The sequence below is a fragment of the Miscanthus floridulus genome, chromosome 2 (genome assembly GCF_019320115.1).
Source record: "Miscanthus floridulus cultivar M001 chromosome 2, ASM1932011v1, whole genome shotgun sequence".
Lineage (NCBI taxonomy): Eukaryota > Viridiplantae > Streptophyta > Magnoliopsida > Poales > Poaceae > Miscanthus > Miscanthus floridulus.
This window is the reverse complement of record NC_089581.1, coordinates 33,033,484-33,049,265: the sequence shown is the minus strand read 5'-3', so window position 1 is coordinate 33,049,265 and position 15,782 is coordinate 33,033,484. Positions and strand designations below refer to the sequence as shown.

Sequence of the window (15,782 nt, the reverse complement as noted above, 5' to 3'; positions counted from 1 at the left end):
ATAAGAATAGTATTTTATACTAAAAATACCACAAGACATTTCATGAAAACATGAAAAAATATAGGCAACGAGAAAAACAAATAAGAAAAAAGGCAAAAGACAAAACTCATGTAATAGTAGAAATAAAATATACTTGAACATCCAAATATGTTTCATAGAACATCATAGGTATACTACACGAACATTACAACGCGAACATTACATGTGCACATCCAGAAGAACCATATCAAACCAGAAAAATATATCACACAACATCCAAAAATATATCGTGAAACATTAGACTTATACTATGTGCACATCCAGAAATATATCGTAGAACATCGCATGTATGCCATGTAAACATCACAAAAATACAACATAGAACATCACATGTATATCATGTGAACATTAGAAAAAAAATCTAGAACATCACATATATACTATATGAATATCACAGAACATCACATGTATATTATGTGAACATCATAAAATACATCATAGAACATCATATGCATATTACGTGAACATCACATGTATATTATGTGAACATCACAAAATGCATCATAAAACATCACATGTGTACTATGTGAACATCATAAAATAGAGCATAAAACATCACATGTATACTGCGTGAATACACAAAACACATTATAGAACATCATATGTATACTACGTGAACATCACATGTATATTACATGAACATCACAACATAAAATCAAAGAAGATTACATGTATACTATGTGAACAACTCAACATACAACATAGAACATCACATGTATACTACGCGGGCATCACAAAATATATCATAGAACGTCATTGTATACTACATAAACATAAAAAAATATTATAGAACATTATTGTATACTACGTGAACATCATATCATCTTATATAGTACTGACATTTAAAAAGTAACATGAACAATAAAATAATTAATTAGAGTAAAAGAGAAAATAAAAAACCTATAAAGAACATAAAGACAAAAGGAAAAAAAACAAAACATAAAAGAGTAAAAACATAAAAACAAAAAAATAAAAAAACAAATTAACCAATTACAGCAAAAATAAAAAATAAAAAAAATAAAGGTACAAAATAAAAAATAATAACAATTCACATAAAACAAAAATAAAAAGATAAATTAATGCACGGAAAATACAAAGGATAGGAAAAAAAAGAAAGAAAAATAACAAGAAAAATAAAAAAGGATAAAAAAAAGAAAGAAAGAAAGAAAGGTTAAATGAAAAACATGAATCAAAATAAAAAAAACATAATTATAAAATAAACAAAAATAGAAAAAATACAAAAGTGAAAGTAAAACCACATGAACAAAAAAGAAAAAAGAAAGAAAGGAAACAAAAAAGAAAAAAGAAAGAAAGGAAACACGTACTGCCTACCTGCTCGCACCAGAGAATCCTACATCCAGCCAGTTTGCGTGCAGTCACTTTGCGTCCAGCAGAATCATTAAATCTGGGCCGCATGGTAATGGGCCGTCGCGTTCGAGAGAGCGGCGGAAGCGCGGACGAAGCGGGATCGGCGCAGGAATCCTCTGCGCGGGAAACTATCGGCGCGCGGTTCCGGTCGATTTCCGCCGGCCTGCCCGGACGCTCGGAGTGACGGATTATCTCAGCCCCGCGCGCCGTGCCGGCCGAACATCGCGCGCGAGCAGGCCTCCGCCCTTGTCTCCGATCGGGTGGAACAGCGAGTCGGTGACCTCGTCTGCCGGCTGTCGCGGACTGCGGCGGCGCGTCCGTGCACAACTCGTACAGGGCGCGAAGTACGGTTTTTGGAAGTTATAAAACGGCAAATCCTGAAAGTTCGTTGGCTTTGCCGTAAATTTATGGGGTAAGATCTACTAAACTTTTCCAGTTGCTCGCCTGGCCCTTTTTTCTTTTGGTGCATGTGCTCATCTGGCCCCATCCTCTGATTCTTTCTAAGGGCGTGTTTAGTTCCGAAAATTTTTGGCTTTTGGCTACTGTAGCACTTTCGTTTGTATTTGGCAAAAATTGTCCAATTATGGACTATTTAGGCTTAAAAGATTCGTCTCACGATTTCTCGACTAACTGTGTAATTAGTTTTTTTTTTCGTCTACATTTAGTACTCCATGCATGTGCCGAAAGATTCGATGTGACGGTTACTATGCAAAAATTTTTGGCTTTTGGATGGAACTAAACGGGGCCTAAATGCATCTCAGCATCAGATTCATGTGCCACTGTCTTACTCCCACTCCCATGGCCATATGTGCTTTTATGCCTTCATGTGTAGGTTCTCCACTGTGCGTCAGTGCGTGTGTATTTGAGCTTAATACTCAGTACTGCTTTGGCTAGCTTAAACACCTGTTTTTTTTTTGTACACAAAAAATGCTAACCTAAGCAACGCAATGATCTCTTGATTTGTGCAAGAAAAGGGTAGGGATGATTTCAACACAACGCCGTTCCGCTTTTCAACCTCTGACTAGGTTTAAACGTTGGAGGTTGAAAACTAGACTTAAATTACCTTAAAAAAAACTGCACGCACCAGCGTAGAATTTCACGTTGCAAGATCTCAATTAACCCCTATACAATTGTACAAAATTTGTTCCTTTATTTGCTGTAATTGATCACCTATATTATATGATGTGATATGGCTATATCGTTCTGTACATGAAGAATGCAGGGTACTGACTTTAACTTAACTGGTGAGTCGACAAAAGTTATCCCGATTCTGTTAAGCCGCTGTAAGTAGACTAGTCTCTGTCTTCTAGGCAGCGTGAGCGACCCGTATCCATCATCTTGTTAAACCTTCAGCCCTCCCCCGGGGTACACATCAGGGACATTTTCTTTGTCCATGCTCTTGGCCCTTGAGTTGCTCCGAACTGATTTTTCTGAAAGAGATGGTATAACCGTCGCAAAGCTTCTCTCCTTGCTTCTTCTGCAGCAGTGTGGCACTAATGGATTTGTCTTAGAAGATATATTAGTGTTACTTTGCAGCGAAAAGTAGTGCTAACATGATAGCGCACCTGAGATGGATCATGAAGAACACTGCGCCGACAAGGGTAATTGCTCCAGCAACGGACTTCAGAACCCCTTTCCCTGATTTGGGGACATCATCTTCAGGCCTTTGAGTGATGCTACCCTGAACTATATCTTCTGATTCCACTGGTTTATCAGTGGATTGGGAACCATCCTGCATGACAGAGGAATGTTAGGAACACTTTTGTGTACACGAAGCATAATTATAAGAGTGACACGCTGACTTCAGGATTCAGCTCCCGGTACGTGCTATTGATAGAGTTTACTGCCCTATGTGTATAGATCTAGCGGGTAAAACTTAACTTAGATGGAATGACTTGCTGATGTACCTTCCTAAACCGTGTCGTGGCCGAGGCACCGGTGACATAGTAGCCACAACAGGTTAGAGTAGAGGTAGCCGTGACGCGCCCGCTGGATCGTCGTAGGTAGCAGCAGTGCGGGAGCGGTGCTATGGCCACAGTGAAGGCGATGGAGCGCCCCTCTCGATTGGTCTAGAGATAGGACATCGGTGAGGGACTGGCGGCTGCGGTAAACCTCGTGTCTCGAGCTTCAGCCTCCACCTTCTATTTATTGCGCTGTGCGACAGTGACTCATCAGCCAGTAGAAAGGCTGACGCCCTCGATCAGGGCGCGGATCAAGGGCCCGGGTCAATTGGTGGAGATCAACCTAACATTCTCCCCCTTGCTTCGGCATGATCGCTAAAAAAAATTCTCCCCCTTGATTTCATCTTATGACTTAAACTTAACTTCCTTTTTCTTTTTCCCATTCCATCACTAATCAGTGCATAGAGCGTGCCTCATCGTTGCCGTCAGTTGCCATTAGATTTAATAGCTATAATGCACCTCTCTGTTTTGAAACAGATACTTAACTAGGCCTTTAGTATCCAGATATTATAGACTCTTCCGTAAATCCATATCAACTATGTGTTCTTTGAACACACCGGATGATAAGCCTTTGGTAAGCATATACGCATCCACGCGGCGTGCAAGCTCATGGCTCCCGAGGTCTCGGTCTGCCTGTTTGCCAAATGCCAGTAGTTTGCTACTACTACACTTCAGCGGCGGAGGGAGGAGGATGCGTGAGCATGCGTTGCGTTTGCGTGCGTGTGCGTCGCGGAGGGTGGACTGGAGCCGTGGAGGCGAGGCGGCAGCCGCGTGTCGTGTGCTCCGCCGGAATACAGCTGTTCGGTTGATTGGTTCGTATCGTTGCTGATTTGTGAAGAAGTACTGCTGACTGGTTTGTGTAAGAGAAAAATACTATTCCGACTGAAAATTTACGATCGTTTATGACAAGCCACAGCCAAACGAATGACGAGGACATGATTGGACTTTTCCCGTGCGGGTGCCGAGACCGAGAGGGGCAGAGCCGCAGAGGGCGCGCTCCGGACGCCGGACGCGGGACGCGTGCCCCCGGTTAAATTTCTCCGGGCCGAGCCAAGCGGCGTTTGCCGTGTGCAGCGACGCCGGCTAGCGTCTTGACGGGGTCAGTCAGCGAGCGGCACACGAGCGCCGGGAGTGCCGGAGTGGGATCCAGGAGCCGAACCGGACAAAGCCGCGGGACGACAGGGACCGGGCACGAGCTGTGGACGTCCGATGCGCCATCTGGTTCGTGTGGCCGGGGGAACTGGCGTACGGGATTGCGTTAGACAACTCTAACAACAACGCCTTAAAAAAAGTTTCAAAAAAAAACAACGCCTTAAAAAAAGTTTCAAAAAAAACAACGCCTTAAAAAAAGGAAGACGAAATTTTCCTTACAAAAGTCCTTGTATCTTAGCGGAGAATATATTTGTATCCAAAACCTTTAACAATAGACCACATCAACGAACTTAGCTGGATTTCTTATGGTAAAACCTACACACCTAGTTGAAGTCCATGATTAACACGGGTTCACATTTTTTTTCTGAATTTTTAATATTTAATATCGTTGTTTTTCAATGGTATGCTATATGTCCATCGATAATTAATTGTCTCATGACCAAGTCTTAGTATTTTGAAGATCAGCAAGGTTAGCGCCCGGACATCCGGATGATGCTCCTGTTTCGACACACCTGCCGCGCCGTGTCCCGTCCCCCGTGCTCACCATGTTGTGATGGCGTAGGCGAGCATGCCATTGATCAGGAGCAGCGCGATGAGGACCCACTCCAGGGCCGCGTACACCAGCGCGGACGCCTGTGCGTCCTCCGGTGGAGCGCTGCCACCAGTTTACAACCGACGTTGCCATGGTTCCCGCGCTAGCTCTCTCTCTTCCTCGCTCGACCACCCTACATCGAGATCTACTTTTGCAACACTCAGATAAAACAAATTGCAACATACGAATAAAACAGATGAAACATACACTTGCAGCATAGCCATTGTAACATAGGCAACATTCAGATAAAACACTTGCAACATACGTCTGAAACAAATGAAACATTTTGAACAAACAAACTCTTGCAACATACCTCTGAAACACTTGCAACATCCCGATCCGCTTTTGCAACATCCATATGGAACAATTGCAACATACCTCTTAAACACCTGAAACATACATTTGCAACATAGGGAGGAGTCGGTCGATTCCGGTCGTCGGGGTGGGATCTAGTGGCACGCGAGCACAACCACCACCAGCACCGCCCCTTGGCTCGACCGGGCAGGGCGCGCGCGCTACGAGAGGGAGCGGGCGGCGGGCGGCCAGAGCAAGGAGCGAGCGGCGCAAGTGGGACGCGCGACGGGCGGGTGCGAGGAGTGAGCGGCGCAGGTGGGGCGCGCGATGGGTGGGAGCAAGGAGCGAGCGAGCGAGTGGCGTGGGGTGAGGCGCGCGGTGGGAGAAAGCAGCGAGGCGGGCTGAGGCGTGCAGTGTCTAGATGGGACGGATGCCCGTGGCCAAGCATTATCATTTGAAGATATGAGTGTACGCGCATACATGAGTATCTCTACAGTGTGTATAGGCCTCTATCGCAAAGCGTTCTTCATCGCTACCACACTCCAATCGCAAAAGAGGAGCAGCAATTACCCTCTAGCCACCCTGATCAGCCATAGCCAAACACGACGGTTAGGACCGGCAAGGGATGGCTTGGGCTTGATTAGGAAGGACTAGGGTTGACCAAGGGCGACCTATGAACAGAATAGGATGATCATAAATTTAGGCCGGTGGTTCATGGTACTATCGAACACCTGTTTTCTTAGTACTCCGTAATAAGACCAAAATAAGTTTTTGAAACCTTTTTTTCTTAAAAACATTCTTGGAGATGCATCTCAAGTTATTCCAGCCATTTTTCTCCTCTATTTGATTCTCTCTTCATCCACTGGACCACACCAAAACTGCGGCCTAGCTCGTCACCATTGGGCTTCTTTCCATAGGTGGAGCTAGCTAGGTGGATACGTGGTCCATGGACCATTCTAAAATTTAGTTCAAGGTTAAACTATAGTATATGGGCTATCTAAAATCATGAAAATTACATATGAACCACTCTATAATTTGATTTTACATCTAAAATGGACCACCCTTGCTCTAGATCCTAGCTAGGCCTATGCTTCTTCCTCTTGCTGCAAAACCAGAGCGCCAGGATTTCCTCGTCCCATATCATTTCGCTTCAGTCTATTCTTGCACACACTGGTACTACAACTTGTCCTCCCATCTCAACGCCCATGGCACCATCCCCAACTACTCGGTTGTCCGGTCGACACACACGTCTGCACGAAATTTGCAATAGCGCCCTGCCCTACCACCGATGTTGAAACTACTCCACTGCTCTGCGCCACAACGCTCATGCCCGGAAGCCTAGTCGTGAGACTTTGACGATAGGAGCCATTTTTAGCCGGACGATGGGAGAAGTCCATTTTTAGTCATTCAAAGCCGGAGTTCGATTTTGACCGTCCAACTTTAAAACCAGGAATCATTTTCCATATATCAAAACCATTTATGTTTGGCCATTGAACTGGTTTCAACCGTGGCTACCCGTCAACCGCACTGCATTGGTCCTCTGCTGCCCTGCACGCCGACCACAGCCGAGTGGCGCCTTGCTCCTCCAGGCCGATTGCCTCCTTTGCTGGCAAAGCCGAACCGGCCGCCCCCAAACCGCGCACCGCAGCTACCCCATCCTTGGCTTCCCACGCCGCCATTGTTGCCCTGCACACTGCTCGCCGCCCCTCGCCTCTGCCGCACCTCGCCTCGCCTAGCACCTCTGCTGTCACACAGCATGGCCGAGCACTGAGCCACCGGCCAATAGCCCCCCGGTCTTGTCCGAGCCTCAGTGCGGTTAGGCTGCCGGAGGCGCAGTGCCTATTGCCGGCCAGGAGACCGAGTCGTCCACGGCCTCCTCGTCGTCTCCATTATCGCACTCGCCTCCACTTCTGCACCCACACCCGATGCATGTTACCAACGCGAGCTCGGTGAAGAAGCGACATAGAAACACGATCAACGAGCACAGTTCAAAGCCGAGGATGCAAGGAGCCATCCATTCATAAACATGGTGCGTCCATATTCCTGAACCATTGCCAGTTGTTATGGTGCTGATGAGTTCATGTAACATGACATAAGCAGCAGATGATAGAACTGGATAACACAATAATCCCGTTAGATGATAACATCAGAAAAACCAGTTTCCTATGCGACGAAAAACAGGAACACCAGGCGATCCAATGCCCCGGATGCTTTTAGAGCAACAAACCATAAAGAATGGTGATGTCAAACATTCACAAACATCAGCTAACCCGGCCTACACAAGAGGCAATTGCAACCCTTTTACCTACAAGTGTACACAAATCTACGTAAATAACCAGGAAGAAAACCCTTTACCTAATGAACACCCAAAGAATACAAAAACACAGAGCCAATGCTGCCCAACAACCCTACGGACTACCGACTACAGATACTAAACCATACCCTAAACAAGCCCACATAATTCCATTCTGGAACCAGTAGTGTAAATCATAAAGATCTGCAAAGCACAGATGCCCATCAGTGTCACCCTTAAAAGCTGAGTGTTTGGAAATTGGAAGCTTGATCATTCCCCTTGTACAAGGGAGAAACTTACCAACACGTGACCTCAGCGTTGGCCTCACAACGAGAAACACCCCACTATATCAATACTATAATCTGATGGCTGGGGGAGATGGAGATTCAAATGAAGCTCGCAGTGGTCTGTTAACAAATGGGTGCTCCAAAAGTTGTGATGCAGAAGGTCGACTCTCAGGATCAACTCTTACACACTGGCCAATGAAATCTTGAGCCTCCTTCGACAGATAGTTGGGAATAGTAGGCTGTTCCCCTCTTCCAATCATGAAGAAAGCATTTGTCTACAAGTAACAAAGCATATTAGAGACATGGTGACCAACACTGGGCAAACTAGGTTACAGCTTCAAGGGAGAAGCATATTATATATAATGATCTCATGCACTAGTAAAGGGCTATATTCTCGCACAAAGTGATCAAATCAAGGAAAAGACTTGACTGAGACAGAAGCAAGACCATTTTCATAGGATTACAAGAGATACAAGTTTGCAAGGAAACAAACAATGACTTTCCCAATAGACTTGACTCAAAAAAAAATAGACTTGACAAAAAAGGGCCTTAAAAGACAGAAAATACAGCTTCAAGGGAGAAGCATATTATATATATAATGATCTCATGCACTAGTAAAGGGCTAAATCCTCGCACAAAGTGATCAAATCAAGGAAAAGACTTGACTGAGACAGAAGCAAGTCCATCTTCGTAGGATTACAAGACATACAAGTTTGCAAGGAAACAAACAATGGCTTTCCCAATAGACTTGCCTAAAAAAAATAGACTTGACAAAAAAGGGCCTTAAAAGACAGAAAAGAGAGGAAACGTTTGACATTCTAGTGTTAATTTATTGCAGTCTAGTAGAGGGATTTTTTTTTCTCTTCACCATAACTTCTAGACTCTTCTCAACCAAATGTTCAACATTCTAGACATTAGATACGGCCAATACAGTAAACAACATCTTAACATGCAGATATTTGAAAGGTATGAGTAAATCAATGTTACTTAACTGTAATATGGAAAATCAAAACATGACATACCCACTCGACATTAGGAAATGGTATTTGCTGGGTTAGCATTTCCAACACGGTGCAGCCAAGGCTCCATATATCAGCTGAAGGCCCATACATCTTTTTAGGATTAATAACCTGAAAATGAGAAGGTGAGTATGTTCCAGACAAGAGATACACAAGTATTATCTTGTGAAAAATAACATCAAAATAGATAGTTTTCAATACAAAGAATGGTAGTCACACAAAAGTAATAAGAATGTTAAGGGGCTATTGCAGATTTTCCATTGGTTTCTTGTCTTTTGCAAGAATGCCACTCATAATGTTAAATTGTAACTTTTACCTCAGGTGCCATCCAGTAAACACTTCCTTTGCATGACCTTAGCATATTAATTTTTGACATCTGAAACTTGAACAAGAAAACTACAACCATAAGACAATTTGGCACTGAGAACATGGAAATAATGAGCAGAAACACGAAGGCTAACCTCCTTTGCCAATCCAAAATCTGCAAGCTTTACAGATCCATTTGCATGCACCAGTATATTGGCGCATTTGATATCTCTGCATATGAAGCAATTGTTTCAGCTGAAGAAATTACTGAGTCAAATGGAAGGATCATGCAGACATATCCATGCCCCACAAAAGTAATGAACACCATTAAGATAATGCACTACCTTTACTATTTCACAATTATCAGTATCAAGTTTTACTATTTCACAATTATCAGTATCAAGCACCAATTGAAGAAAAGCTTGTCCAACACCGGTTGAGATGGTTTGGACATGTCCAACGGAGACCTCCAGAGGCACCGGTGCGTAGTGGAATCCTAAGCCAGGATAGTAACGTGAAGAGAGGTAGAGGAAGACCGAAGTTGACTTGGGTAGAGGCAATAAAAGGAGACTTGAAAGTTTGGAATATACCCAAAGACTTAGCCTTAGATAGGAGTGCTTGGAAAACAGCTATTCACGTGCCTGAACCTTATTGCTTCTGCTGGGTTTCAACTCTAGCCTACCCCAACTTGTTTGGGACTTAAAGGCTTTGTTGTTGTTGTTGTTGTATCAGTATCAAGTTTTAGAATCATCCAGGATGGACAGCTTTATTTATTTATGAAACCTCCGTGACTCTACAGTGTATGACTGCATGGCACTCATAAAAAGGTGGAGCAGGGCAATAGGTGGTTCTAGAAGTAGAGATGGGAAAATAGATTTGTTTCCCTGAATATGCAATTAACAGCAGAATAACATATGGGCTTAAAAACCATCTTTTCGTCACTCACGTTACTCTTCGTTGGACATAAGATTTAGAAAACAAGCTGTTACCACTACATCATTCAAAACATTAAATTATCCCCCATAAAATATGAGATGATGGGCAGCTTTGTACCTGTGGACCACATTTCTCTCATGGAGGTAAACCAATCCATTAAGAATCTGCCTTGTGTATGCAGAGACTTGCGATTCTCGTAGTTTATACTTTTGATAGAGGGATGAAAGAGATCCTTGTGTGACAAGCTCAATAAAAATATAGAGTTTGGATTCTTCCTGCATTGAAACAAAAACAGATCACATGAGTTCAACAATATCACTAAGACATGCATATAAAAGAGGGTGCAAATGGCATAATAATCAGTTAAATTAAATCATCTCTTAACTAAATGAATAAACAGGCAATATTAAAAGAAGAGCACATTACCTTGTCAGTTCCATAATACTGGACTATATTTTCATGTTCAAACTGACTGAGGAGTGCAATTTCCTGAAAAATACAAAACACAAAATTAGAGCTGGCAACTAGTGACAAATGTAGCCTAACCAACAACAGATGATATTATAAGATTAATCAGCAGCTATAACCTGCTCAAGTGCAACAATAGATTGTTGTGCGTTGCTTCCTTGGTCAAGCAAAGATACTTCCTTCACAGCAAAAAACGCACCCTCACTGCAGATTCATTGGCATAAGTTTAAAATATTTTCTAATGGAGCAACAAAAGGAAGAGCACACTTTACACTATTCCAGTGGTGTTTGACTTAAATTCTATAATCAGGTATTCAGGTGAAAGACATTCTCAATGTCACTCCTAAGAATCTTTTTGAGCTGAATCAAGCATTTAATTTGTAAAGTATTTTTATGAAAAAAAAACATCCATTTATCAATATTTTTTTCTCAAACATGCAGGAGAACTGCGTATCATTTCTTTAAGAGAGAAGAAACTATACAAGGGAGAGGGAATGGAGTACAAACTCTTAGTACCTACACACACACACACACCCCTAGAGACGACTAGAGACAACCTAGAGCAAAGGATCATCTGACCCCATGAGTTGCATTTATTTATTGATAATCAGCTACTACATCTTCAAAAGGTTGAGATTTCCATCTACAAGAATCCTTTTCAGGACAAGTTACCATGAAGTTTACTGGAGCATTAGCAGGTTACTCATGGCAAAGAGTTGGAAATCGATAGATAAAGGTCTGTTGTGAGAATACTTGTTACCATACAAATCCAATGGTGCCATAAGCTCACAACTATGAAAAACCATGCAAATTATAAATAGCAATATCAGCATTTGTTCAGAAAAATAATAAACCAACATATGACAAATGTGGTGAGTATTGACTAATGAGACAGGACAGACCAAAGGGCAACACTCTGGCCATTATGATATGTTGGTCACTGCATTTTTAGTGCTTTGCAAATAAAAGGGGTTACTAAAGAAATCTTTTGTTAGTCACACCTTCGTCTTTGTTCAAAAGGTGTCAGTTTGAAGTGTGCTCTCTATAAGTAAAAGATATCCATTCAACAATGTGGAAACTTTGTGACCCGCATTCCAATTTCCTTGATGAGCTATGAAACTTTAGTTTAATTCAATATATATTAAATAAATTGCGAAAATATAACATCTAGTTCATTACCTAAATCATTACTGGAGGAAAACTCCGGCACCAAATGAAAGAGCTGTTCAAGCTTATTACAAGGGGCTATTTGGACTAAGTCTAAATAACAGGACTACTTATAAAATATGCCTATACTAGACGAAAGGCTGCCGTATATTTTGCAGTGACTGATGAGTAACAAAGTAACTACGCAAACAAAATGAGCTCACAGTAATATTATTCAAAAGCACTGGCACTTACTCACTGATCCCCTCGTACACCATCCCAAATGAGCCGCTTCCCAGAAGAGCACCACGCATCCATGACTTGATCTTCCGCTTGAACTTGCCATTCGGTGATATGATGAACATGGCCTCCGTGGTTGTACTGGACGCATCATCATCATTCGTCGTCGACAATGAAGAAGTTCCAGTGAACCCCTCGAAGGTCTCCCCTATTCTCAACTCTTTCAGCTCGCCCTCCACCGCTGCCACCCCATCCTCAACCTCATTCTCTTCCTCTGTGTCCGAATTGCAACGAGTGTCCACACGTTCTCCCAGTTCACTTCCCTGTTCCCTGGGAGCAAACGACTGCACAATGTCCCAAGCGGACCGAGTCATGTAATCGTCAACGAAGGACCTCCTCGCCGGCGGAGGAGCGAGTGCACCAATTGGCGGAGGTGGGGAGAGTAAAGGCGGCCGTGCACCCCGTATCCCTACCTCCCCGCCTCCCCTCCTTGGCGAAGGCAGGGGAGAATCCCCGGCGGGAGCCACAATAGCAAGGGCAGGGGCAGCCTTGGGTGACTCCTCGGGCGCCGCAGCGGTAGGCTCCTCCGCCGAGTCCGTGGCGGTGGAAGCGGACGAAGAGTGGAGTGACTCCTCAGGAATGGGGGCAGGGACGGAGCGAGTCGGCTGAACATCGGGCGCCGAGACCGCGCGCGCAATTGGCGAAGGTTCGTCAGCGGGTGTGGACGGGTCCAGCCGGGAGCGCGGGAGGAGGTCGGAGTTAGACCGCGACTTGCGCGCCTCCCAGGCGGCGACGGGGACGGCGAAATCCTCGGGCCCCGAGAGCCCCAGGCTGCGGCAGAGCTCGTCGACCTCCCCCTCCACGCTCCCGCTGATGCGGAGGTTCGCGCCGGGGGCAAGGTCTAGGGAGCGCGAGGGCCGGAGCCCCGGCGAACGCTGCTGCTCCGCGGAGGACGAGGACGACCACGACGCGGACGCCCCCGCGCCCGCCTCGTACTCGATGCGCTTCACCGCGTTGCGGCGATCCAACCGCGGGCTCCGTCCGCGGCTCCCGCTCCCGCTCCCGCCGTGGCGGCGGCTGGAGGAGGACGAGGACGACGAGGGCGAGCCGGAGGAGGACGACTGTTTACGGCTCCACGAGAACATCTGGATCCATACGAGGAGCGCAGCCCACACCTAAAACCTGAGCTCCATGGGAGCGCGTCGGAATTCGGACTGGATTTCGCACCCGCTGTTGCGCCGCAGCATCGGGGAAGGATTGGGGGAGGAGCTCAGCTGCTTGCGGGAAGGGTATGGTGTGTGCCGTGGCGTCGTGGTGGGGTACTGTACACAAGAGGCTGAACACGCTTTGGGTCTATGCCAGGTTGTCCTACAGTTACGCAGGGCCCAGTGTAAGAGACGTGGAGGCTAGCGGCTGGCGGTCCCGTGGGTGGGTTTAAGGAAGTGGCGGAGGACTGGCGGGACGCGGGTTGACTGAGACGACGAAGCCGTGGTGCGGTAAAGAAGGGGTCGGGTCGGACCCGCGTGGGGCCCGAGCGTCAGTGGAAGAATACAGAGTAAATGGCTGCCGTTGGCGTGGATGTGAGGTCAGTGTGGGCGGGACCGTGTGAACGGGGCTGCTGCCTGAATCCTGATCCTCCGCGCTGTCAACGGCTGTGGCGCGCACGCGCACGGGCGCACGGCGCACGGCGGCGGTTGCCGGTGAGGAGCAGGCTCCGGCCTCCAGGACTGCTATAGCAATAGCATAGCAGCCGCTACACCGAGTCCTAGCCTTTGAATCGGAAAACAGCACGTGGGGATTGTGCTAAGTACTCTGTCAGAGTTTCGTTTTACCGTTTAACGCTACGAATTTATTTTCGGGATGCACTTGAAAACAACCAAACGGTGATATTAATTTTTCCCCAAGAGTTCAAATTTCACAAAATTGTATATGACCATATATACTTTTGTATAATAAGGCATATAACAAATAAAGTGCCAAATGCTAAGCGGTATGTTGCTAACCTGCAGTGTGTCATATGTGTATTGTTTCAGTTACTGGATTATGTCATATCGTATTCTGAATATTGGGATTCCAAGCACAAATTACTGAGTGTACACTCGTGGCAAACATTTAGTGGTTTATATTTTAGGACTCTGCAAATTGATTATCAATTTTTCATCATGGGAATTTAGGGAAACTCTTACTGAACCAACATGCACTATTTAGGTGATGCCTGTGCTGACGGACGCTGGAGCCATTGCCGGTTTTACTCAAAGACAACCACCACTGCTTGACATATGTGTTACCATTCTCGTGCTTAAAATAAAGATGCTTTGCAAGTGCTGAACTTGCAGCTGTCAGATGCTATCTGGGATTGACTCAAAGATAAAATAAAGATGGTATGCACATTGACTCAATAATTTTGGGCTAATCAGAAAGCACAAAAGCATGCTAACCTGCAAGTCTTCTAGCAGGCGTGGCCTCCGTCGTTCGTTGGCCATATATACTGGACTGGTGACCTGGAGCAACTTGCATGTATGTCATCCTCAGGCAACCAAATTCAAAGTTTAAAATCCATGTGTGGGCATGGCTGCAAATCAAGCTAGAACGTCAACCGACCTCGAACCGGAAGAGTCTCCAACTGAGGGATCTCCTTGCCCGTGTGGTGGCGGAGGTTGTGTTCGCTCTAGGCCGTAGTTGCAGTGGAGGCTGGAGCCGTCAGTAGCAGTAGCGGCCGTTTGGTGAAAACTCCGAACTCTGAAAGTCAGCAGGCAAGCAGCAGTGCAGGCACTGCAGGTCGTAGGAGCCGCCCGTTGCGGCCGCTCCATGGTCACCGCCAGTTGCGGCTGCCCCTTGCCCGCCGCCTACCGTGGGCGCCCGCCAAAGCTGCCCGCCGCGGCCGCCTGCCGATTTGCCGAAGCAGAGCCGCGCCTCACCGGCCTTGCCGCGTCCCCGCCCTAGCCCCTAGGATGCCTCTACCACGGCCTCGCCTTGCCCGGCAGCGCCCGCTCCCCGCGCTCCTGCATCTTGCTTGGAGCTCGGAGACGAAGCGACGTGCCTCGCATCGACCCCGCGTCCGTCGGATTATTTACATATTTACCATCATTATCACGTAAGTGGTATAAAAAGTACCATGTCAGTGACTCATGTGTCAGTGACACAGTGTAAGATGTCATCCGTAACAATGGTAAATATGCAAATACCCCGCGTCCGCCTTGTCCGCCCTACGCCGCCGACGGTCAGATCAAAAGCTAGAAAGTGAACCGACCTGGAACTAAAAGAGTCTCCAATCCGAGATCTCCTAGACTTGTGGTGGCATCACGTGGTGATGGAGATCGCCCTGGTCAGGTGAGGTCGACGGCAGCGCTCCTGGCCGTCGCGGCGGAGGCTATGCTCGCTCGTGTCCGTCTAGGCGTAGGCGAAGGATGTCGCGCGCGTCAGCAAGATGCCGCGACCAGGCCCTAGGTGCAGCCACCGAGCAAGTGATGAGGGCGTCGCGGTCGCGGCGGCGCGGGGGCTGTTTTGGCCTGCGATGAACCGGAAGAGTCTCCAACTGAGAGATCTCCTTGCCGTGTGGTGGCGGAGGTTGTGCTCGCTCCAGGCCGTAGTTGCACCCTCCGATCAAGTGCTGACGGCGCCGCCCTTGAGGGCGCCGCGATCGCGGCGCGGGGGCTTTGGACTGCGATCGGCGTGGTGCCG

The 15,782-nt window shown here is 46.3% G+C and overlaps 1 protein-coding gene across 4 annotated transcripts; it reads right to left on the bottom strand.

The window, feature by feature from the left end:
* Positions 1-7,552: 7,552 nt before the first annotated feature.
* Positions 7,553-13,416, bottom strand: LOC136521237 (mitogen-activated protein kinase kinase kinase 1-like). 4 transcript variants are annotated; one of them, XM_066514956.1, is made up of 10 exons: positions 12,575-13,416; positions 12,117-12,445; positions 10,835-10,919; positions 10,674-10,736; positions 10,365-10,522; positions 9,467-9,542; positions 9,322-9,387; positions 9,009-9,116; positions 8,000-8,261; positions 7,553-7,903 (listed from the first exon to the last, which is right to left on the bottom strand). In XM_066514956.1, the coding sequence occupies exons 1-9, from the start codon at positions 13,244-13,246 to the stop codon at positions 8,055-8,057; spliced, it is 1,764 nt and encodes a 587-aa protein (XP_066371053.1). In that variant the 5' UTR covers positions 13,247-13,416; the 3' UTR covers positions 7,553-7,903; positions 8,000-8,054. The 4 variants fall into 4 exon arrangements, with proteins under 4 accessions (XP_066371053.1, XP_066371040.1, XP_066371049.1 ...); XM_066514943.1 differs by having other exon boundaries at positions 12,117-13,415; XM_066514952.1 differs by having other exon boundaries at positions 9,322-9,381; positions 12,117-13,415.
* Between the last annotated feature and the right edge of the window lie 2,366 nt (positions 13,417-15,782).